Here is a 25599-nt window from a genome sequence, read left to right as displayed (position 1 = left end):
ACCGAGGCTGTTCGACGGGTCCTGCTTGAGAGCAGGAAGCCGTCCACACGGAGGTCCTACCTGGCTAAGTGATATCGGTTCTCTATATGGGCGAGGGAGAGAGGTTCCTCCCCCGCGTCTGCTCCGCTCCAGCTTGTCCTGGACTACCTCCTGTCCCTTAGGACCCAAGGGTTGGCCCCCTCCTCGATCAGGTGCACCTGGCGGCCATCTCGGCCTTCCACCCTCCGATGGCGGGACAGTCCGTGTTCTACCACCATATGACTTCCAGGTTTTTAAAGGGTTTGGACAGAGCGTTCCCTTATGCTAGACCCCCGGTCCCACCGTGGGACCTGAACCTGGTACTGTCACGCCTCACGGGGCCACCCTTTGAGCCCCTGGCCACGTGCTCCTGGTCCCACTTTTCGGAGAAAGTGGCGTTTTTGATAGCTATCACCTCAGCCCGCAGGGTGTTGGAGCTTAGGGCACTGACCTCTGAACCCCCATACACTGTTTTCCATAAGGGGAAGGTCCAGCTTCGCCCGCACCCGGCCTTCCTGCCGAAGGTGGTCTCGGCGTTTCATATGGACCAGGACATTTTTCTGCCAGTCCTGTGTCCTAAGCCCCATTCCTCCAATGAGGAACGACGCCTACACATGCTAGATGTGCGTAGGGCGCTGGCCTTTTACTTAGACCGAACGAGGCCATTCCGGAAATCCCCTCAGCTTTTCATTGCTACGGCCAAACGCATGAGAGGGCAACCGGTTTCCACCTACGGTGGAATACACAGGAGCAATAACTCGAAGAAGAATCATTGTACAACACTGCCAAGTCCTGAGCAGTACCACAATTTGGGAACAAAGTTAAAATACAATTTGATCAACAAAATAATTTTTACTACACAGCTAATAATTTACGTGAAAACGTCCATGGCAGGAACATGTTGGGGGATTGGTTGGCCTGACTCTAAGGATTAGACCCAACATTCAGTTAGCTCTCACTTCTCCAATTGTAAATTTGCAGTCTACTACTGCTCTGTATGTGTGTGTGTGTGTGTGTGTCTCAGAGAGAGGGAGGATTTTGGCAAGTAAGTTTAGGTGCCTAAATATGAATTTAGGAGTCTAACATTAGATAACCAGGTTTTAAAATGTTGGTCAATGTCTATAAGAGTGAAGAGTCTCCCTAAAATCTTTACAGGTGGCCTTCCAGGTGAGTAAGGTATTCAGACAGCCATGCAATCAAAGCCATAGAGGATTAAAGACAGAGGATGTAAAGTGACAAATGGTGATTGGAATTACTTGTACAATCTTTTTGATAGATCACCAATTCACTTTTTCAGGGCATCCCTGGAACTAGCATTCTTCTTTTCCCTGCCTGGCTGGCAAGTACCCTTATCTTCTACTCCCTCAGCCAAACACATGGATAGGGTGCAAAGATGGAGAAAGCACCCATGTAGGGTGTGTGTTGAGCATCTGTCTGGGGAAAAGAGGGGTCTCATGGACCACAGGGGAAAAAAAAAAAAGACAAGAGATACTCCTCCCTTATAATTATGGACCTTACTTTCCCTGCATATCCTCAGGTTCAGATACAATACTCATGAGCATGATATATATCCCTAAATAGAAGAAAGGTTAAAGAAAGAGAAACCACAAACTTTTATTCTGAAAGAAAGCATTTGGCAGAAACTCTGCCAGGTGAGCTCAGAGTTTTCTGCATCCTCTTCCCTTCTTCTGTGGGATTTTCACAGGAGGGTATGACTTAGTCCTATCTGAGAAACAGTATCCTCCAATGCTTTCTTAGTAGATTTGGCAGAGTTGATGTTAAAAACAATAATTATTTCAGGCTTGACAAAGTACAGAACAGCTATGGCCTTGACACCTTCCTCGAGTTTGCCTAATTTATGGTATGGGAGGACAATGTAATTTAAGATCACACACACACTATACTTCATCTTTACCTAAAAAGCGACAAAATGTCCTGTGGCACCTTATAGACTAACAGAAGTATTGGAGCATAAGCTTTCGTGGGTGAATATGCATCTGACGAAGTGGGTATTCACCCACGAAAGCTTATGCTCCAATACTTCTGTTAGTCTATAAGGTGCCACAGGACACTTTGTCACTTTTTACAGATCCAGACTAACATGGCTACCCCTCTGATACTTGACATCTTTACCTAATGAACTTCAGAAGATAATGCCATTGTGCTATTGACAGGAACAAAACTGGAGCTTCTACTTTTTCAAACAAATTTATGACAGTGTATGGTGGTGACATCAGCACCATAGCTTAGCTCATGTTCTTTATTTATAGACAGAAGTATAGTATAGGCACCTCATGATCCATTTGAAAGAAAGAGATGGAAATGGAAAACCTTGCTGTACAACTGGCTTTCCATTTGATGTGCTCATGATAACATAATAGCAAAATAATGGCAAAACAAGATAAGCAAATGAGCCTACACAGGAAGAAAACAGGCTCCAGGAGCAGATAATAGAGACACGGCATCATTAGCAAAGCTATCGAGAAAATTAACAGTAGAACTAGAGAGGATTTAAAAGTCTTGATTTCCTCAAGGTACAAGAGGCAGGTGTAAACTAGGTCTTCGGTCAATGGCAGAGTTATAGGGGGATGGGGGGCAACTGCCCCCCCCCCAGCAGCCTTTAGGAGTCCTTGTGGTGCCTCTTCACGGGTATAATGCACAGAGGCTGCTCTAGGTATAAGCAAGGTAGGCAGCTGCCTAGCGCAGCCAATTCATGGCAAGCTCGGGTGTGATCTGCAGTGGACTAGCCTGCCTCTGCACAGACTCACTGTCCACATACACCCTGACAAGCATTAACAGTTCCTTATTGCACTTAGGGCTTGGCTACACTTGCAAGTGAGAGAGCATTAAAGCAGCCCCGGGCGCCCTAACTCCTGAGGTGTCCACACTGGCAAGGCACGTAGAGTGCCTGGACTCTGCAGCTGGAGTGCTCCTGGTAATCCACCTCTACAAGAAGCATAAAGCTTGCTGCGCCCTGGCTGAAACGCCCGGGCGTCAGTGTGGATGAGGTGTTGCATTACTGAGCTGTGATTGGCCTCTGGATACGTCCCATAATCTCCTGAAGTCAAGTGGCCACTCTTCTCATTGTTTTGAAATCGGCTTCAGGCATGCGGATATCCCCTTTCAAAGCTCCATTTCTGACAGCTGGCACGCTTATCTGCTCCGGGACAAAGCAAACCATTAGTGTGGAATGCTGCTGTTGTCAGTGGGGGGGGGCAGGAAGGGGAGGGGAGTCTGCTGCTGTCTGAACTTACAAGACAGCATGCTGACACACTCTCAGCCCCCCAAAACACACTGTCTCTCCCCCCACATACACACAACACACTCCCTGTCACATTCCACCACCACCCCCATTTGAAAAGCACGTTGCAGCCACTTGCACACTGGGATAGCTACCACAATGCACTTCTCTTTGTGGCATTGCAAGAGCTGCTAATGTGGCCATGCCAGTGCACTTGCAGCTGACAGTGTAAACACACGGCAGCGTTTTCCCTGCTGCGGTCTCCGAAGCCTGGTTTAACTCCCAGCACTCTACAGCTGCAAGTGTAGCCAAGCCCTTCGATCTAGTTCTCTCTGAAACAGAACTAAATCAAAGTGCAACAACCACCTATTAATGTGTGTCATATGAGCAGAGGCCTCAGCACAGATCATGCAGCTGAAGGGCTTAGCCGGGTGGGGGCAGCCTGGGGGAGCCCACAGCCTTGCGCAACCCTCTGGGGCTCATCTCTGCACTAGTCCTCCTGCCCCTCTCTGGGCCCCCTGTCCTACCCCCATCCCACCTGCCCTCTATTTTTCCCCACGCCCTAATGGTCTCACCCTAGCCTTCCTGATTCCTGTCTTTTCCCCCTTGTCCTAGCTCATTTGCCACCTGGGATACTGTCCCCTATCTATCTCCCACCTCATCTGCCCCCGATCATCTAGGGTCTGTCCCCCTCTCCTATCCTCCTACCCTTTAGAGTCCTGCCCCCCATGTCATCAGTCTCCTTCTCTAGCTTTCTGCCCCATCTGTGCCCGTCCAACCCCCCCTGCCCCATGATCTGCTCCCTCCCCTGCGTTACTAGCTTTCCCACCCATCTGCCTCCATGTCCTAGTTCCCCCCCACCCCATTTATGTCCCACAGCATCCTGAACCTTACCCCATCGCTCCTCTGTGTCCTGGTCTCTCCTGGCCCCTTGCCCCCATTCATACCCCATGTCCAGAAGCCAGTCCCCCGGTATTATCCTTCCATTGTTCCAGCCATATATTGCATGCTGCCCCTTCCCCTGCCTCATATCGGGCCCCCACCCCCAGGCTGGTGCAGCTTCCCCTGCACCTTAGGGTTTCCTTCAGATTGACATCCAGAGGAGTTTGCTTGGGATGGGAGGGCCAGAGGCCAATTAGGGGTGGGGCAGATGGTGCTCTTGAAGCTAGACTGCTGGCTCCCTGGGGTGGGGGACCCCAGTGGGGATCCTTCCAGGGCAGTCTGTGCATGGAGAAGCATGCTGCTATATTTGCCACTCTGTCACCCTGAAAGAGGAACTGACCTGGGGGGAGGAGGTGACAAGAGGCCACAAAGGGTCACTCCTGTCTGCATGGGGTATCCCTTTTGAAATGGGGGTGCAGTTTTAAAGGATTCCCAAATACTTTTTTACCAGATTGGGGAAGGGGTCATAATACACAGGCATGCTAGCATGGGTGAAAGTAGCAAGCTAAAAGGTATACTTGAAGGTGGCACCACCACTGAACCATTGCCATGCCCCCCCCCAGCCCAATCCTCACCCCCTGGTTGCAAAACCTGGCTCCACCATTGTCTTTAGTGCATAAGCTGAGGGATAGATTCACCTTGAGGGAACTCAGCCAACATTACTACCACTTCCTTCGATATTTCTGCTATACAGAGCTAGTTTCAGTTATTTCTGCATGTTCACAAGGCCACTGCCTACAGCAACTGCTGGAGGCATGTGCTAATCAGTGCTAAATGGGTATTGTTTGTTAAGTTATCTTGGGCCAAATTCCCAATGGAGTTGCAAAGGTGCAACTAAGAACAAAGTTTCGTCTCAAACTGGTATCACATATTCATGCATTCTTAACTTTGTCTTCCTTCTCCTCTGGAAGGTGCTGAGAGAGTGGTGATGAGCATGACAGATGTTTAATATATATTAATTGTTTAGTATAGAACTAAAAATGTACTCAATGCTGTACCATGAACAACAATAAAGACGGTCAGGCCTTCAGGGTAGAGACTATCTAGTAATGGAGAATAAAAGCCAAACAAAGATTTTCCCCCTACCACTCCACTGTGACCAGTGGGGGTTTGGTCTGTTATACTTTAGTAGGAAGAATGAATGCACTGAAGAGTGAGGTAGTTAGCGGGGTCTAGGACCAGATGGTCCGGACGGCTGCTTTGGCCATACCTGGCACAGGGTTATAGAAGGTATAAGAATCCCTCAGGTTAACCTCCTGGGTCACTTTGTCTATAATGCTAATCTGTCCAGATCTCTTTCTGGAAGAATTACTATAAATTTTGCTGAATATGTGGAATGTTTTTTTTATTTACTTGAACTACACACATCCCTCTGAAGTTTACATGACTATCCTCAAAGTTACAGTATGCTGCAGGCTTCCTAATCATGATGACATTCTATAGTTTAAATGGACCTCAGAATATTTGGTGCATGAACCTACTCTAAAGGAAGTCAGTGAGAGTATTGCTATTGATGTCAGAAACAGCAGGCTCAGGCTCTTAAAAATGTAAGAATGGCCATACTGGGTCAGACCAAAGGTCAATCTAGCCCAGTATCCTGTCTTCCGACAGTTCTCAATGTCAAGTGTCCCAGAGGGAATTAACAGAACAGGTAATCATCAAGTGATCCATGCCCTGTCGCCCATTCCCAGCTCTTGTTATGAAGAAGACTTATCATCCCATATGTGAAGTTGAGTGACAAGTGGGAAGGAGCAAATTATCCACAAACTTAATAAAAATCATGTACACCTATATATATTTTGAGGGCAGAAAAAGTCTCCACTCACAACTTTTGTTCCTTGATTACATTATAGTACTAATTTTTTTGTGATTTGGAAGGTACCTTTAAATAACCAGTCAGTCATTCCATAGGACAGTAGACATTATGATAGGGCTGCTAAAGGCAACTTCAAACAGTCTTAACAAGGAAAATATCTGTGCAAAACACAGTAGATAAACTTGAAAGAATTCGGAGACTTCAAGAATGCAACTATCTTTTCTCTCTTCCTCTCTTGTTAAAAGTACTCCCTCTTAAGCTACAAATTCAATTTTTTTAATTCTTTAGTTGACCAACTTTTTTTTAATTGCTGACAAAAAAAAAAAAAAAAAAAACTTAGAAGGAAATGACTTATTTCCTAAAGCTAGTCTCTCCCAGTTATTTTACCACCCCACCTGGTTTAATTCTTCCCAACAGATTTGTTTTTTCAGCCAAAAGGAAAGCTGACATTGTATAAAAATCTACCGTGGAAGTAAAAAGTTTATTTATACTTTTTGTTTAATAATGACCTATTTAACCTTTAACAATATACAGGGAAAGCGCCACTGAGTCATGAACAACAAATCATCCTGATCATTAATAAATCAACAAATTTCCCCAGAGATTAGAGCAATTTAAACCATGGCTTTTAAAAACTCCCAGAAGATTTTGCCCAGTTCCTCTATCAGTCAGGGTGGGGAAGATCAATTTACATTAGGAGCAAAGGAATTTAGACAGAAAACATTTCAATTTGATGCCCAATGCATAGTCCAGAGTAAGGGTTCCCTGAATCTGCTAATGTGCAGAGTGAGCATACACTGGGGGGTTCAGGGAACCCTTACTCTGAGCTATGCATTATCTAGTCCTAAACACTACAAGATTCACCTTATTCTCACAGCTGCGCGGCCCCACTCTGCAGGTCAATGTAGGTGAGCATAGCCTCCCCCCCCATTCCTTTTAGGGTGCCACGCACCCCTGGGGAAACAGGAATGGAACAGTATCTGCACACTTCTGAGCACAAAGACTGAAATTCTGCGTGGCCCTTATGCATTCCAATCATGGGAAGAAAATCTCCGCCACTCAAACCTTATCTGTATAAAGACCAGTCATAGCCCTTAGTATTTTTAATGATAGCCATGAGTGCAGAGCAAAGACTAGAACATTCATGGACTCCAAAAGATTTTCCATAGTTGCACACTAGTATTTCTTTAACAGCACTGATTGAGGGCACCTATTTGCAAAGATAAAATGTTTTCCCTCTTTTCAGATACTCAGTTTGGGCAGGTCTACACTAACCCCCCAATTTGAACTAAGGTACGCAACTTCAGCTACGTGAATAACGTAGCTGAAGTTCGAAGTACCTTAGTTGGAACTTACCTCCGTCCAGACGCGGCAGGCAGGCTCCCCCGTCGACTTCGCGTACTCCTCTCGCCGAGCTGGAGTACCGCAGTCGACGGCGAGCACTTCCGGGTTCGACTTATCGCGTCCAGACAAGACGCGATAAGTCGAACCCAGAAGTTCGGTTTGCTTGCCGCCGAACTACTGGGTAAGTGTAGACCTACCCTTTGTCTGCATTTGCATACCCCACATTCAATCCTATTTCCACTAGCTTAGTAGGAATATTTCCAGGAAGCTGTGAGGGTGTGGGGAGGAACAAGGCTCATCACGGAAACTAGACATAGCACCACAGTTTTAGTTCATCCAAGATCTAGATGGCCTTATACTAGATTGTATTACATAAAAAGTACCCACTGGCCTACTATATTATGTAAAGTGTGTGTGTACAAACATCATATATACACAAATATTATGAATAAGAGGGAATAGGGATTTGGGAAACTATCCCTTAATTAGTTGTGGCCAAACCTCTACAATTACATTGTTGCCACCAACTACTGGTTGCCTTTTTCCTACAATTTTTTAAAACTCTGCCCCTCAATTATTTTTGCCACAATTCTATTGTCTCATTGTTGCCTTCTTCATTAAGTACTGCCAGACCTCTGATATATTTGTTATTATCTAAAGGCCCAGTTCTGTCATCCTTACGCAAGCCAATGGGACTACTCACAGAGCAAGGTACTATCTAACACAAGGGTGACAGAACTGATGCCTTAATAGCTTCCTTGTCACAGTGTCATTCTTAAGTTCAGTGCTGCCATTATTACCTGTGCTCCTGTATTTCTCCAATATTTGCTCAGTTACAGTTCTGACAACTCAGGCTACCGCCACATACAACTCCTTCCACCTCTAGTCATGCCTCCTGTACTCATCTCCATTAACCTCCCTCTTTTTCCTCACGTGCTTCTTCTCTCCACATCTTTACGTCTCCCTTCATTATTCTGTTCTCACAAGCTCTACTGCCTTCTTCATTTAAATCTCCCCAGCTCCACATATGATCCCCCCCTTTTCACTCTCACAAATTCTCTTCTCAGCTCCACTTCTCCCACTGGGTATGCTGTGGAGCAAGGCTATAAGCAGAGAACAGGCAGGCAGCGCACTAAAGCTGCAGATGCTCCTGTCCGGGGAGCCCATTTTCTTCTGATCACGCTAATCCAGCATCCTTCTGACAGTGTGACAGAATGGCTGGCCTGCTCTATATAATTTGGCCATAGTAGTGGGTGCTCTGCCTTTCATTTTCCCCCCTCCAGTATGAAGCAGAGCTCTCAGACTTCTTACTTCTGCCCTTGCTCTTTTCTTTATTTTTATTTATTTATTGGTGTCTCTTTCTTCCTTAGTGTCCCTGTAATACAAAAGAAAGAGAGGGGAGAGAGTAGGAGAGTTGAGGAGGAGGCTCTGTACTTCTGGAGAGAAAAAGATCTTTGGAAAGAGGTTCTCTTCAGACTCTCATAATCAGAGCTGGGGATTCACAACTCTTTGTCTTCTTGATTCCCACTGGGTAACACCATAATAATACGTCCCTCATTCCACTGTTATAGGATGGGAGAAGAGAGAGGGGTATACAACAAACAACTTGTGTTGATTGCATTAAACAAGCAATCTTACACATGGCATGGCAACCTGTCTGGCCCATTTATAAAAAAAGTCCGTACTTCAGTTCTCGTAGTTAATATTGAATTAAGATAAAATAGAAAGTATACAACATATCTTGGTTAAATAATTCACCATAGCAAAAGTTGTTCTGTCCAAGTAATCTTTTTTCATTAACCCAGACAGATTCTGAAAAAGTTTTCTTCATTCCACAATCGTTAAAGGTTTGATCCTGCCCTTCCCTCCTACACAATGACGAGCATCACTCCTTATACCATAAAAGTAGCTGCTACACACGCAGGCACAAGTGCTGTAGTGGTTTTTCAAGAAATTCATAACTATATTATACACCTCTGCATCAGAGATCTTTTGTGGATAAAGCATTCCCTCTGAGACTGACACCACTTTTTTGTCTGAGTCAGAGGCGCGCACAATAATTGTAACTGATTTTGTTCATTTGCGAAAGCGTGTAGCATATGAATGATCATGACTGGGTTAGGAAACTGGGGTCTCTGTCAAAAGGTTTTTATGAATCACCTTTCTTCTTCCTTGTATATTTTACTACCATCAAGTCTCTGGGCAGTATCCTCAGACAGAGGATTTTGGACTATAGCCATTTTTCCATGTTTAAAACAATGTAAAAACATGCCTAATAGCAGTGTGAGCAATACTGTTATTGTTTCCTGGCAACCAGCTTCAGGGCATTCCAGCAAAAAAAAGTGGCCCAAATAATGAATAGAAGCAATAATGTGGTTTGTGGTGCCTAACAAAATGGTTTCAATTCTGCTTTGTCATGTTTATCTTGTTTTGTTTTTAAATCAAATTATACCATAACTCCTCAGGTTAATGTTTGTAGACCCAAATCAGTAAATCCACACTTGGGACCAGATTATCTTTCAAAGCTACAGGACAGAAACCAGCATTATTTATTGGTCATCACAGATGCAGAGTGGCATTGCTGGTTTTACCCAACGTCCCAAATAGGGATTTGCACTGAGGGCTAGAATAAAACACATAAAGATGCAATAAACATCAAGAATGTGTGATCAGTTGTTGAACTCAACAACTTTCCACATGGACTCACATGCAACAGGATTCAGGTGGTCCCTGTGTAGACATAGCCTGTTAGTAACATCACTCAGGCCTGCAAGAGAAAACTAACACCAGAAAAGTATTTTCAATTTCTTATGAGTGAAACAAGACTACTTCTTAGCTACTTACAAAATTCCTACTAATTCTGGGTATTTAAGACTTGTATAACAACAATTCTGATGTTAAGATCCTTGTATTCTCTTCCTTCTTTCTTCTAAAAAAAAAAACAAAAAAAACTGTTGTGATGCTGACCTAGCGAGGGTTAAGCAACCAGCAGGCTGGGTGACCTGGAAGCAACCCTTAAGGACATTTTAGAAGAGTATTGAAATGGTAAACAGGGCCATCCCTTGTAGTTATCAAAGTCACGGTTAAGTAGACCATAATCTTTAATATGTATGCCTGTATTGTTAGAGAATCAAAGCGTAGATACTAACTGTATTTGCCTACCGTTCATCAATTTCAGCTTCCATATTTTAAAAGGTTCATAGTTGTTCTTCCATTTGGGGGGGGGAAAGGGGGGTTATGCAACTTAAATTAATTTCCATGAAGAGGCAACCCAAGCCTACAATCTGGATCTGCTGTCATTACTGAATTCATGATCATGAGGGTTTTTTTTGAACATTCAAATTGGCAATACGTTTTCTTTTTGTGTGTGTGCGCAAGTTTTCATTTGCTGACTGAGCCTCAACATTCCCACAAATCTGTGAAAATAGTTTGGTAAGGATATTAATGAAATTCTAGCAATTCCAGTACATTAAGAGAAGCTCTCAAACTGTGTCTGCAGTGCTTGTATGCCGACTCTGTCCTTGTATCCCATTTCTCTTTTTGAGTTAATTCTACCTGACACATACCCTAAATTTAGAAAATCTGGTAAATATATTTTCCCCATATCACATACCATTATAGATGTTTTTCATTTTTGTTATTAAAGATTTAGTATTGTTATTAAAATAATAATTTTCACTTGTATAGATGCATTTATATAATGCTCCAAGGATTTCAGAGAACTTTACAAACATTACTCTTGTATTGTTGAATACTTTAGTAAATTTAAATTAATTTTAATAGTATCTGTAGCCAAAGCAACTATTTTTTTTAAATAAAAAAGCAAATGCTTATTTGCTTAGTTACTGCATAGTCAAACTGATGTTGCCGCAGCCTGGCCTAAAATCTTTGAGGAGAGTTTCTTTAGAAAAGACATTAATATGTAGCCCTATGTGTCTTTTGGGGGAAATGTCTCACTGGTTAAGCCAAGCAAATGGAAGAATTATTTTGTTATTTATGCAATGTTGTTTTAAAGTGAAACATCAAAAGAGAAGGGAAAAAAAGGATATTCAGTCCACTGAGACTTGCTTCTGTTTGAGATTTTCCCCAAAGTCAACACATATTGAATAGCTAAAATAGAATTGCACTATAATGTTTCATCACCGAGACATATTTCAGATGTTAAGTGTCATATCTGTGAAAGTCTTTTTTCATTATTAGAATACCTCATGTACCCACAACTGTTTTCCCACACTTATTGACAGGGAATGGTGTCATTAGTCTGTGTCATGCAATGGAGACAATGATCCAGTTTCACCTTCTCCCCACCCCCAAAACAACCTATGAAGTCTTCAGTGAAACAGCATGGGCAAATATAGCATAAGGCATGAGGTTTAAAGAAGAACTTATCCAAATTAAAATTTCATAGGCATTAAATATATTGTTATGGCAAAATTTTAATTAAAAGTCTTCTACACTTAACAGAATTCCAAGTCTTGCTATATTTTTCTCACAATAATAAATAGTCCTTATATTTTAAAAACACAATGCAAATAGGTGCCATAAACACGGAACAATTATGTGCAGCAGTAATTAATAAAGAATGATTGTTTTATGATTTTCACATTAATATTCTGATGCATGTGCAACCTCCATACAAAGCTACAAGAGATATCTATGCATATTTGAGGGATGACCATATAATGAAATCAATTTGTGTTTTTCTATTTAATGAATCATTGTAATATTTTCAAGACAATGCAAAAGCCTAAGTTTCAGTTAGATAGTTACATTCTGGCTACTGTTCTAGATTCTATTGTTTTGCACTATTGATCAAAGGTTTCCAACTGCTATCCCAGAAGTAGTTGCATTTTAATGATGGATGAAGTAATAGCACGGTGCTTATATAGCACAGTGATTGGCATGAAAATAGATTAGATAAGCAAGATGCTGATTCCTGATTACATATAGTTTGCAATTTTAATTAAAGCACAAAAAAGTGACATTAGGAATGATATTCTGAATGTGAAGATAAGTTCTCAAAAGTTAGGAAATGCCAGAATAAAGCTTGTCCATGCTCCCTCATACATTGACACAGTCTTTAATTACATGATCCCATAGTATTTTTTCCACAGGACACTTGCCTCAATGAGTTCACAGAATGGACAGGACTTAATTAATCAGGCAGCTGTTCCATATTTATTTTTATCCTCCTCATTCATTGTGTGGCTCCCAAGCCTTGGTTACTTTACATCCTGAACTAAATAAGGATTTTTTTTATTTCTTCATGGGTTTTCCCTATTGAGCTCATCATCATAACGCAGTGCCTCAAACAAACAAATTAATTTATCTTCAGAACACCCCTTTTAAGTAGGGAAGTATTAGTATCCCCATTTTACAGATGAGCAACTCTGGCAAACAAAGATTAAGGCAAAAATCTCCAAAAGTATCCACTAACTTTGGAAGTCACAATGACTGCATGCCTATTTTGAGAGTGAAGGACTGATATTTCGGAGGTGCTGACCATCCACCACTCCCCTTGATTTCAGCTGGAGACGTGAATGCTCAACCCTTCTGAGAATCTGGTCCGAGCGGTCTCAAATCGGGACCCAGATAATGGGTCATACCACTGAAGGCCATTCCTGGAAAGACTGGGTTATATACCTATAACTGGAGGTTCTTCAAGATGGGTGTTCCCTATCTGTATTCCATACATGGGCGTACATGGGCGCTAGGCACCTGAGTCCGTCCATAAGTGTTTCTTAGCAGTGTTCGTTGACCCACGTGTCGTGCATCTCCTTCTGCTCTCAGCCGAGAGTATAAGAGGTAGTGCGGGTCAACACCTCTCCAGTTTCCCTGTTACCATTATAGAATCCAGTCCAAAGCAGAGAAGATGTTGGGGTAGTGGAGTCCACACATCTCAAAGAACCTCCAATTATAGGTAAAAAACCTCCTCTTCTTCTTCTTCTTCTTCTTCTTCTTCAAGTGATGGGCCCTATTGTACACACAGATGACTCGCGAGCAGTGATCAGCGCAGACAGTGCATGTGAGGATGCCAATGGAAGTGCGGTCTGCAGTACATCCTGGTCCATGGCTGCATCTGTAGCTGCTGCTTGTGCAATGGCATAGTGTGTCGTGAATGTATGTCAGATCACCACACCACTGCTCAACACATATCCTGCCAGGACAGAGTGCTTTGTGACTCTGTCAGGCAGGAGTATGTTGGATCATTTGTAGCATTCACAGATGCACCCCGAGGCCCATTTGGAGATTCACTGGGACAAGAGGGCTTTGCCCTTTGGCCTGTCAGTGATGGTCATAAATAGTTTTGGCAATCTGCAAAATAGTCGAGTCCTGTGCAGGTAGAATGCTAGTGTGTGACAGATGTTGAGGGAGTGCAAGGCTTTGTCAGTGGAGGTGGTGTGTGGCTTGGGGTGGAAAACCAGACGGTGGATAGACTGATTGAGGTGGAACTCAGACACCACTTTTAGAAAGAATTTAGGGTGCAGCCATAAGGACACCTTGTCCTTGTGGAATATCATGTGTGTTTGGGGGGAGGGGTCCGCCATCATGGCTGAGAGTTCACTGACTCATCTGGCCGAAGTAACAGCTACTAAGAACGCCACTTTCATTGAGAGGTGGGAGAGGGAGCATGTTGCTAGTGGTTCAAAGGGTGGCTTTGTGAGGGTGGAGAGAATGAGATTACGGTCCCAAGGGAGCATAGGCTTCAGCACTGGTGGAAAGGTGTTGAGTAAATTTTTCAATATTTCACTGAAATTATCTTTGTATTCTCCACTTGTTAAGATTGGTGCCTTAGTTACCATGGGTCATATCCTGGCCCCACTGAAGTCAATGGCAAAATCCCACTGACTTTAGTGCAGCCATAAATCCAACTGGAAAGGACTCAAATGGAACCTAAAACCTCTAAATATAGCCTAAAAGAGCTTTTCCTTCCAGGAAAGTGTCTGACTCTAAAGTATATCATCTTGGGTCCATCCAGAGCTAGGAGTGAGTATTATGTGCGTCCCTGTGGAAAGCTGGGGACATCCTTTTCCTTCTTGGGCTCAGTTCTCCCCTGTGTCTGAGTTCTGCTCAGTGCAGCACAGGAAGGACAATCAGGCAAGTGGTTATGCTCCCTGATTCTGCGTTGGCCCAGTCCCAGCAAAAGATTTTGCAACTTTATCAAAAGAAACAAATTAAAAAAAAATACCTGTGGAAATCTGCCTTGCTTATCCCTTTTTTTGTATCTTCTAATTTGCAAATAGCATGAATTTACTAATTACTAATAGATGGTATGTCTAGTAAGTAATTATCACAATAATTTTGCTGACAGTAATGCCAGGAGCAGAGTACATTTTGTTCAGGAGTTACTTCATTATCATTTAAACATTCATGGATTTAAAAAAACAGCACAGAGTCCCTCTAGTCTATACTTCTCTGTAGCATTTAATTTATAGAAGCCATCATCCCAGCACTAATATTTACAGAATTCAAGTTCAACTCATGCTGGCTAGTGTATATTTATTTAATAGCTGTTTTAAAAGAGTAAAGTTCAATGGAATTTTTTTTTGCAGTAAGTCCTATCTGAATTTCTATACGTTTTATTTGCTTGCTGGTTTATAAATGGGGAATTTCACAGGTGAGTTTTCTAAGTTGGTGCTAATGTTACCATTGGAATCCCTGAGAATTTTGTATCCCTGGGGATTTCTACGTTCAGGCAAATGACGGTTCAGCTGTGAGGATATGTACTTTCCTGGAATCAATGTGCGATCTGGGTATTAACTATTGGCTTGCGGAGAGCTCCCATAAAGCAGGCCATAGACATGGCCTCACCTCTGGGTCTGATCTAAATATTTTTAGTGTATAGTTCACCCATGCTGGGTGGGCTACGTAACCATCCATTTCAGCGTGGAAGCTATTTCCCCTCACTAGCTATATCAAAACCCATGCTGATGTATTTCTATCCAGCCTCCAAAGATTGTAGAAATCCACTGGATTTTATCAGTCTCCCTATTGGTTTCTTTAAAAGGGAAAGGGTAAAAACAAATTCTGCTATGTGCAACTGTAATAACCATTCCATCACACATCATCAATAGGGTTTGAACCATGAACTTTCAGCATCTAGTGCCACCATTTGAGCTACAGGACTAAGTGCATTGGTTAGCAGCAGGAGAAGGGTTTTATCTCAGAAGGATGGAGCACGGCTCAGTCCAGATCCCGGGTCCTGGAGGGGTCAGTAGAGGGGAACCCAGCATTTCATGTCTCACTAAAGTTTAACATATAAGCAGCATAATCTTGAGAGCTCACTGAATTTTCAAGCTCCATTGGCATAGCATTCATATAACTCTTCAGCAGAATTTAGTGGATTTTTAAAAAAGTTTTAGCATGCTTCCAAATGCAGCAATAACTACTCAAAAGTCACCTGTTTCATTCTTTGCACTCTTTAGTAAATCTAGAACACTGAAGGCTCTGAAAGTGGCAAGACAAACCAAACACCTCCATCTCAGAGATGTTAAGGGATAATGTTCCACCAGGAAATGCTCATAAACTTTTGTGGAAAATTATTCAATATGGCTCATTTTACATCTATGTGTATCTTAACTATTTTATTGACATTTGTCACACACAACTGGGCAGATCTGGCCCAAAGGTCAAAATCCAACAACAATGCCCCCTCTACACTCGCTCCTTTAAAGAAGGTGGAGCCCCAAGGCAGCTGCAGGTGCCCCTGTCGGCAAACCTGGGAGAGATGTCACAGGTGCTATACTTGCCCCACAACCCATTCTGCCTAGTGGCTTCAGAGTATGTCTTTCCCCTATCTACTCCTAGTAGTATTAGTCTGACAGAACAGAAGTCTCTGCCAATGAATTTCAGGTTTGCCAACAGGGGCTGCTGCCTCAGGAAAAGAGTTGATAGTTCTACTCCTTAGACACCCTCAGGGTCTATATCGACCCCTCTCAAGCTAATAATGGCTAAAGGCAGATCTGTCTTTGAAGGTGTGTCTTATACTGCAATTACTTAGGACTTATAAAATATTATACCAACTTAACCTCAGATGTTAACCATGTTGGAATGGAACTACCTAAGGAGTTAACAGAAATCAATATAGGAATATGGCATTTTAAAACAATTAAGTCTTTCTTGTATATAAGGATCAGGTGGATTTTGCTTACTTTTAATGTAAGAGTCTATGAGCTAGCTATGTGGCAGTTCTTAGGCTTTAACTACTGCAAATTGATGCAATTCTAGCTTCTGAAGATGAAAAGACTAAAATATGCCACAAAAGAAAATAAATACACCTCTACCCCGATATAACGCTGTCCTCAGGAGCCAAAAAATCTTACCGCGTTATAGGTGAAACCGCGTTATATCGAACTTGCTTTGATCCGCCGGAGGGCGCAGCCCCACCTCCCCGGAGCACTGCTTTACCGCGTTATATCCGAATTCGTGTTATATCGGGATAGAGGTGTATTTAAAAACTGGATAATCTCAGAAAAGCACTTTTATACTAAACAAATGCAAGTAAAACAACTGTCATTTTCTTTCAATCAGTGATGCAAGGTGTAAAAGGAAAAAATATTTTGAGCCAAAAAATGTGTCTGAAATGGAATCTAAAATAAACTACCACATGAAATAAAATGTTTGGCTTCTCTCATAATTCTCTGATTTGACAATTATCAAGATCTTACATGGTTTGTTGTTTTATACTATTATCAGCAGAAGTTTCCAATGTAAGATTTCAGAAAAGAAACAGATGCTTAAATTTCATGAAATTATTTAACAAAATTTACATGGTACAAGCTGGTGGAGCAGACACGGTTAGTGCTGGATGCAGTTCAGCCAGAATGTCAAACAATTCCTGGGTGAACCTGTAACCTGGCAGTAGAATTTATCAAGATCAAAAGTAGACCTGCTTCCTGGTGTCAAACTCTAACTTGGAAAGAACAATTTATACCACATAAGAAGGAGATAAGTAATCAATAGATTAAATCACAGCCAAAGATTTACCCTACCCTCCCACATTTATTGGCTTTCAACCAAAGAAGCAGGAGTCTATGCTTTAAAACCGAATGCAGAAATTATGAGAATTAGTTTTAACTCACAGCATCATTTGTTTGACACTCTATTTATTGTTATCTTTGAATTCTTGGTTAGCCCCAGAACATATTTATCTGGCTATTATTTTATCTTATCTTTTTCAAAAGTTATTTAAAGATAGATAGGATTTAAAAGAAAACCCCTATCTACCAGTAGATTTTTAAAATGTAGGTTGAGAGAAAAGCTTGGGTATTTTTATAGTTACTAATCAGACCTCACCTTTCCTTTCTTGCTCAATTGAATTCTACCATATTGCCATCATTACTCCTCCTAGTGGTTTAATTAAGCAGAACTCTTATGAAACATAGCTACTTAACTAAATTGCAGCAGTCATTTATTTTGTATTAAAATATCACATTTTGAAAGACGCAGCAGTTTTCTGAGCTCAGAATCCACTGTAATGCCTCTAGAAATTAGAAGCCAAACTAAATCCACAACTCATACAGTTGGTCACATTCTGGATCTGGTGCTGGAATTGGAGAATAGGCAATTGGAAATTATAATTACTTCATGACCCGTCTTGTCAGGCCATGAAACCTCTTCTAATTATCAGGCTCCAGAAGTTAATAGAACCAGAGGGTTTCCAGTGGCCTCTCAGAGAGAATGTTGTTCCTCAAATAGGCCACACTCTCAGAGATTTGATAGGCCTTTATAATACTCTTTTGAGGTGGCTATTAGGCATCCTCTTTTCTAGCACTGTTCTCACAGGTCACTCTACTTTATGGAAGACCTGCAACAAATGAAGTGAGAGGGAAGACAGCTAGAGTATTGGCAGGGCATTTGCTATTTGCTAGGGTTGCCAGTTGATATTAAGCATGAGATGTAAAGCGTTGCACAGACGAAGTCATTTGCAGAGCACAACAAAAAGTTGTACTGGTCCTATAAAATCCAGTAATTATGCTCCATATTCTTGAGTGCCATCTATTAGCACCTTATCTATTAGCCATTTACAGAGATACAAACACAGAGCATTCGTGTAGCCATTGCAGAATAATTTTGATATTTTTATGCTGTGGCTGCAAAGGAGTCAAATAAACAGTTATTTTCCTACACATCACAGCATCGGAAAAATCTAAGATTCGTTTGGTGCTACTCTGAGTTCCTTCCATATTGGGAAAGACCAGCAAGGAAAGACTGGGTCCATTATTGCTGGAGATTATTAACACCTCTCTCAGAGAGGGCAGATTGCCAGCTGCCTTGAACTTCAGCCTTTGCTCTAGGAACAATCACTTGATATTGCCAATCTGACTGACTATCATATGAGAAAAGGTTAGGGTATGGGGTTCTGTGGGTAGTTTATTTTGTTGCTTTGAATTATTATCTGGTTATGTTAATTTCAGTGTTGTTTATTATGTTGCTGGGTGGTTACTCGTGTGGCTTGAGATTTTAATTAATTGTCAGTGCACCCAAAACTGTGGATACGCTTTCTGTTTTGCATCTAAATATAAATATCTAAACAAACTAAAATGGATTTATAGAGTAGTGAAATAAACAGAGAACTGCATATGGAAGCTATATTCACAGCTTTTTAACTACTCTCACTAGTGTGAAGCTCCTTCTTTCTAAATTCACAGCAGAAATTGTTTCTCTCTACCACAATACATAACCATTAACATATAATGAAATCAAGTTTAGGCAGAAAAAGTTGGTTGGGAATAGAAGATAAGCACCTTACTTCCTCAAATTGACTGCATGGCCTTTTAACGCGCAGAACATTTCTTCGGATCAAGCCAGCAGTCACTTTGTAATGCCTAACTCATAATTCATCATATTCTCCACCCTTTAAGACAGAGCTTGTCCTTGAGCTGTCCACATGATGGGACATGAGCCAAGGCAACAAGCTGGGCACCTATACAACCATTCTTTACAAATACGAACTAAAAGAATCTCCTTACTGTGCAAAAGTACATAAACACATAATAAATTAAACATTAAAAAAAGTCACTGATCAGAATGGCAGCTTCTCAAGAAGTGTGTTCTGGATATAAGATTGGAGGACGGGATCTGTTAGTTTATATTGGCTATACTCTCTGTTATATCTAAATCTAGCAGAGTTCACAGAGCATTTTTTATCTGAAAAGAAGCCATGATGTGGAAATAGCATTACATAATTCTAAAGGTGAGTCAGGTTCAATTTTTTTTATAAACAGGAAACCATACTAAATGTTGACCGTCTTGTTTGTATGAAAATTATCTTGTTTTTTATTATTTTGACTTATCTGTTTTGACATGTTAGAGCCATCCAGACATCATACAAAATATTTCCAAGATTTGAAACTGTTTTCTCTATGCTATTTGTTTACAGTTTTACTCACAACGGAAAGGTGATGCAAGTTGATCCTGGCCCATTCTTAGAGGCAATGAATCCTCAGCGGATTGTTCTCCAGAAATCACTTTCTTTGCGGGATAATATTTGGGTTTGATCACATATTCTTGTGTCTGGCCATGATGAAGATTCATCATCAAAGTCTGAGATGAAAGGGGAATCATTCTGTTTAAGGGAAACAAAGAGGTGAAATTAATAAATTAACCATGGAAGCAAACACACACACACAGGAAACTATTGATAATGCATCTGTACTCATTTTAAGGTCTCAAAATAAAGTTTGGAAAACTTATTGGATAAAAGTCTTTGGCTTTGAAACATAGCAACTGAGTTTCAATTCATTCTACCTGGTCATGCCTCTAGCATTCTCCTGGCCTTGTCAGTCCATAGCTCATCATACAAAGGGGATCTATTAAACTTGCAGAGATTGTCTTATGATATTCCTACTAAGTACTGACATCATTTAACAGATTACCAAAAAAAAATATATAGGTGAGGGGGGGATCTCTCCTCAGAAGTCCAAGTCAGAACTCAATTTTGTTAGAACATTGGAATTTCCGGATTGGATCAGACAAGTAGCAATGCATCTAGGCCATTCTCTTGTTTCCTACAATGGCTGGTACCAAGTACTTCAGCTGAAGATACAAGAAATAATGAAATAAGTTGCTCATTAGGGAAGTTTCTTCCTTGGTCAGTTAGTGGTTGACTTATGAGCTAAAGCATTTAGGTTTACAATCACTTTACACATTTTTATCCTCTTTAATGGACCTCTCTACTTAAACCATGTCTAAATTTGGCCCAGGGTGACTAGTCCACTGGCAAAATGAAAGAATTTTTAAAGAAATGTATTCAGTGAGCCCTCCTTTTTAATATGGATTAACAGTGAAAATCTTTACCATTTAAGTGTGTTTTAAAGGAGGTATTTTTATTATAATTATTATTACCCCTTTTTTGACCTGAGCAGCTAGTCAAAGTTCAGGGCCCTAGGGATGTCCCAATTGGGAGTAGAAATTGATGATGAAGTCTGGTAAATTCTTCGATGCAATCTTGTTTATTTGCAAGGAATGTACAAAGACCTGCTTCTCTGAAGGCAGCAGGAACCAAGAAACGGGACAACTTCTTTGCTTATAGCCCCAAGCCACTTTAGCTAGCACCAGAGCCAGAATCTTACTCTAGGCTTCACCAGGGTCACACCATGCTTACAGGCTGCTACTTGGCTTTCTTCCTGCCTCTGATGAAGTGTTTTCACCTTGTATGTCTGTTTTCACTTCATTTGTTTCTCTCAAGTTGTCAAATAGTTACAATCCCTTCAGAAGATTTTGCCTGAGTATGAGAGAGGTACGCTTCTTTGATCACTGTAGCTTTGACTGACCAGTGCCCATCTTTCCAAATTCTCACCAAGTCTTTGTTTTTTAACTGTGCAAGGGATCTTGCTCCCTTATTGACTGTACTTTCCCACTCATTTCCTCACGATTACTCATCTTTTCTTTTTGTCCCATATCTGGTACTCAAGTATTTATACATCTGTTGTAAAGTTCAGCGGATGAAGCTCTATAAATTGAGTAGTGCTAAAGATGGATCTTTGTCTTGTAGCCAATGCTTTTTTGAGCAAGTTCTTCACTATACATACTCCACATTCAGTTAATCCATTGGCTTGAAGATATCTGGGACTAGATGTCTTATGATGAATGTTGTACATTTTAGCAAAGTCCAGAAATTCCCTATTTTTGAACTGTGATCTGTTGTCCATTATTACTGTTTTTGAAATTCCATGACATGCAAATACAGATTTAATGTGCCTGCAACTGTTGCTGCTGTGGTATCTTCAAGCATGACTATTTCTGGGAAAGTGGTCAAGTAGGTCCATTATAACCAGGTGATTATGTCTTCCAGGTTAAATATGTCAATTCCTACTTTTTCGCATGGAGCTGCAAGATTTTTATGCAATATCACTAGTTCTTTCTGCTGAGAATCTCTGTATTTCTGACATTCCAACCTGCTCACCATTTCTTCAATGTCAATATTTATCTGTGGCCAGAATACAACTTCTCTAGCTCTCCTTTTTTTATTTGGTCATTCCTAGGTCCCCTTCATGTATTCATTCCAATGTTTTCCTTCACATCACTGTGGGAACCACAATCTGGGTCCCCTTCAAGAGGGCTCCTGAGATCACTGAAAGCTCATTGTTATAGTGGGAACAGGAAGTTGATTTTGTCTCCACCTTTACTTATCACTTGTATCACTGCTCGCAGCATTTCATCTTTAGCTGCTTCGGTCTCCAATTCATGTCATATGCCTGGAGATACAGCGTGACACTTTTATCATATTCACATGTTCACTGATTGATCCAGATATCAGGTTGTGTATTGTTAGATGGAGCACATGCTCTTGAGAGTGTGTCTACCATTACTAAGTGGCATCCAGGTAGGAACTCCAGGCTGACATCATACTTCTGTATTTATAAAAGTAGTTACTGCATCCTTGGTGCTGCTTCTCCACATCCCTTTTTCTGTATTGCAATCGGTGGTTTGTGATCAGTTTCTGCATTGAAGCTACAACCAGAGAGAAAGTTGTGAAATCTTGTACACCCATATCCCAGACTTATTGTCACTTTTACAATTAGTGTATACATCTTCTCTGTGGCTGTCACAGCCCTACATGCATATGACACTGACAGCTAATCAGTTCCATGACACTGTAACAGTACTGTTCCCAACGCTTCGTTGAAGGCAGCTGTGGAGAGTTTGATGTCTTTCAGTGGCTCAAAACTTGCAGCACTGGAGCTAATGACAGAATGTCCTTAAAATTACTGAACTCTCTTTCAAGATTTGGCATCCAGGCCCATTCGATGCCCTTGTGAAGCAGCTGTCTTAGGTGAGTTGTGAGAACTGTATAATTAGGTATGAATTTGCTGACACAATTCAACATGCCTACAGCCTTTGAATTCCCTTTTGGTCTCCACATGTTCAGTTTTGCACGACTCTCTGATTCATCAGGTAAGAGTCCTTTGGAGGTCATTCTTTATGTCAGCTATGTTATTTTGAAACTGATGTTTGACCTTTTCATTTTAAGGTTATTACCTCTTGCAATCTCTCTTCAGTCATCCCAGATGTTCAGTGTTTACAGTGTTGTTGTAGCCATGCTGGACCCAGGATATTAGTGAGAGAAGGTGGGTGAGGTAATATCTTTTATTGGACCAACTTCTGCTGGTGAAAGAGACAAGCTTTCGAACTGAACAGAGCTTGTAAGAAGTTGGTCCAATAAAAGAAGTTACCTAACCCACCTTGTCTCCCCCAAATGTCCAATGGCAGTATTACCCTAAATTATGATGTCATCAATGTACACTTTCACACCTGCTAGACTGTCCAGCAGCTGGATCACTGTACAGTGAAACACATCTGGAGTCTTATAAGTTATTGGGAGGCACCCATTTCCTGTGATTACATCTTCATAAGATGCCATTAATACTTTCATATCTGGTTCTATGTTGTCTGATTCACTCTGGTATACATCCTCTTAAGACTAAGCACCTCAAGTAAACCCAAGACTGGTTGCTTGCCTCTGTGTACCACCACAAACTCTTGTTTTATCAATTTCCTTTATCTTTAACTGTTGATGTGCACTCTCCCAATACTGAAATTGTTGCTCCATTATAGTCTTTCACAGACACTTTTGCCTCTTCCGCTTTTATGTGCTCCTTACATCTCTCTATTTCAGTTTCTGTTATTACGTTTACTTGTGCCCCAGTGTCTATCTTGTATGTCCTATATGTGCCATTTGTTCACATTTTAATTAGTCCATCTTTTGCATTTTCAGCCTCCTCTGTTATTGTGCTTAAAAATAGCTCTTGCTCTTCACTTGAGGAAACCTTTCTACAATTAATACATGCACTTTTTTGCTTTCTCTTCACCTATTAGCATAATGGTTGGGTTTATAACTATTTCTACATATTTGCCAGAATGCAGGAAATTTCCTATACTCATGATGGTTGCCACATTCCTGGAATTGTTTTCTGCTTTCCAGGTTTTGGTCTTTGGCCAATTTAATTTCTGTTAGCTAAACCAGGAAGGGAAAAATTATCATACTCACAGTCAAATGTTCTATGCCTTTCTCTAGGCTTTTTAGTTGTTTTTTTGCTGCTTGGAAAATACATATTGCCCTTTCTAGTGTCAAATCCATCTCCCTTAGTAACCATTCACAGACACTTTTATTGTTATACCCTAGGACAATCTGGTCTTTAATCAGAGAGTTTTAATATTCGATATTCACACAACTGACTTTTTAGTTTTAAGTCTGTAACAAACTCCTCTGTTGCTTTTCTTTCATTGTGTTCTCATCCGGAACAGCTCTCTCTCTCTCTCTCTCTCAGGTAACATTTTACTAGGAACACCATGATCCTCAAAACATTTTCATTATTTCTGCAAAGCTTTCCTCTCTTTCCCCACCACCTCTGTGTGGAATGCATTGTGTACATTTAGGGATTCTGTACCTCTCACCATTAAGAGAAGAGCAATCTTTTGCTCATCCTCCAGTTTATTTGCCCCTATGGCCTTCATATCCAGTTCAAACCACTGTATTCAGCATTTCCCCTGATTTTCAGGGCTGGTGGGGCAGTTACATGGACTCCGTAGCAGCCATTTCAATGTTACCTCTCTCTGGATCTTCCTACATGCTGTGCCTTCCACTTCTGGTACACACAGTATCCTAGCCCTGGTCTAAACTATGAACTTATGTCAGTATAAGTACATTACTCAGGGCTGTAGAAAATCCACACCCCTTGCAGTGAAGTTATACTGACCTAATCCCCCAATGTAAACAGTGCTATGTTGCTGGGAGGGCTTCTCCCATCAACATAGCTACCATCTCTCAGGGAGGTGGATACCTACGCTGAGGGGAGCGGAGGTAGCATCTTCACACTAAGCACTACAGTGCTGTAAATGTAGACATGCCCTTACTGACAAAGCAGATCACTGTCAGGATAAACCTTTTATTATGAATATAACAGATAACTTTCTACCACTCTGTGTAGCTGCAGCCTGCAACTGCCCTTTCCTTGGCTTGTTTCTGCCCCAGCAGGAAGTGTGTACCAGAAAACCAAAAACTGAATAAACGGTGTACAGGAAGTGTGGCATCTGTAACTTCCTAGAAGGCTTATATCATATAAGGAACATTCAGAGAGGTTTGAAGGGAGACTCCTTGAGCTGCAGGACTATACTGAGGTCCCAGCCAGAAGTTGGTTCTCTAACAGGTGGTTAAGTGAGCAATAGCCATTTGAGAAACTTCGACACCATGAAGAGAGAGGAAACCAAACATGACAGTACAGTTGGATGGCAAAATGAGACTGCTGTGAAGTGAATCTCATTAGAGCTGAACAACATGCTGGCTTGTTTTAAGTGTAACTAAAAGTCTTGGATCTTCAGCAGCAAAGCCTGGACCTGGTATGTCCCCATATCAAGAACCTCTTCTATTCAGATGAGTATGTCCTTCTGGTAGATGTTTTCCTTCTCTGATTCAGGATTTCCTGGATGTGTTGGGAGCAGTCTCTAGCCATTTGGAGGGAGGGATAGCTCAGTGGTTTGAGCGTTGGCTTGCTAAACCCAGGGTTGTGAGTTCAATCCTTGAGGGGGCCACTTAGGGATCTGGGGCAAAATCAGTACTTGGTCCTGCTAGTGAAGGCAGGGGGCTGGACTCTATGACCTTTCAAGGTCCCTTCCAGTTCTAGGAGATGGGATATTTCCATTAATTTATTTATTTTTTATTTAATTTATGGTACTTAACCAGCCAACAGTCATACCGCCAGGTGCAGTGACTCTAGGTCTGGATGGAGTATCTGGC

General features: G+C 41.5%; 1 protein-coding gene across 1 annotated transcript in view; it reads right to left on the bottom strand.

Moving 5' to 3' along the window:
* The window catches only part of LTBP1 (latent transforming growth factor beta binding protein 1), a 320752-nt gene that overhangs the window by 212767 nt on the left and 82386 nt on the right, over window positions 1-25599 (bottom strand). Inside the window, 1 exon segment of the mRNA XM_065401641.1 lies at window positions 19754-19929. Coding sequence (XP_065257713.1) covers window positions 19754-19929 — 176 coding nt within the window.

The sequence above is a fragment of the Emys orbicularis genome, chromosome 3 (genome assembly GCF_028017835.1).
Source record: "Emys orbicularis isolate rEmyOrb1 chromosome 3, rEmyOrb1.hap1, whole genome shotgun sequence".
Taxonomy (NCBI): domain Eukaryota; kingdom Metazoa; phylum Chordata; order Testudines; family Emydidae; genus Emys; species Emys orbicularis.
The sequence above is the reverse complement of the archived record's forward strand: the minus strand, read 5'-3'. Positions and strand labels throughout refer to the sequence as shown.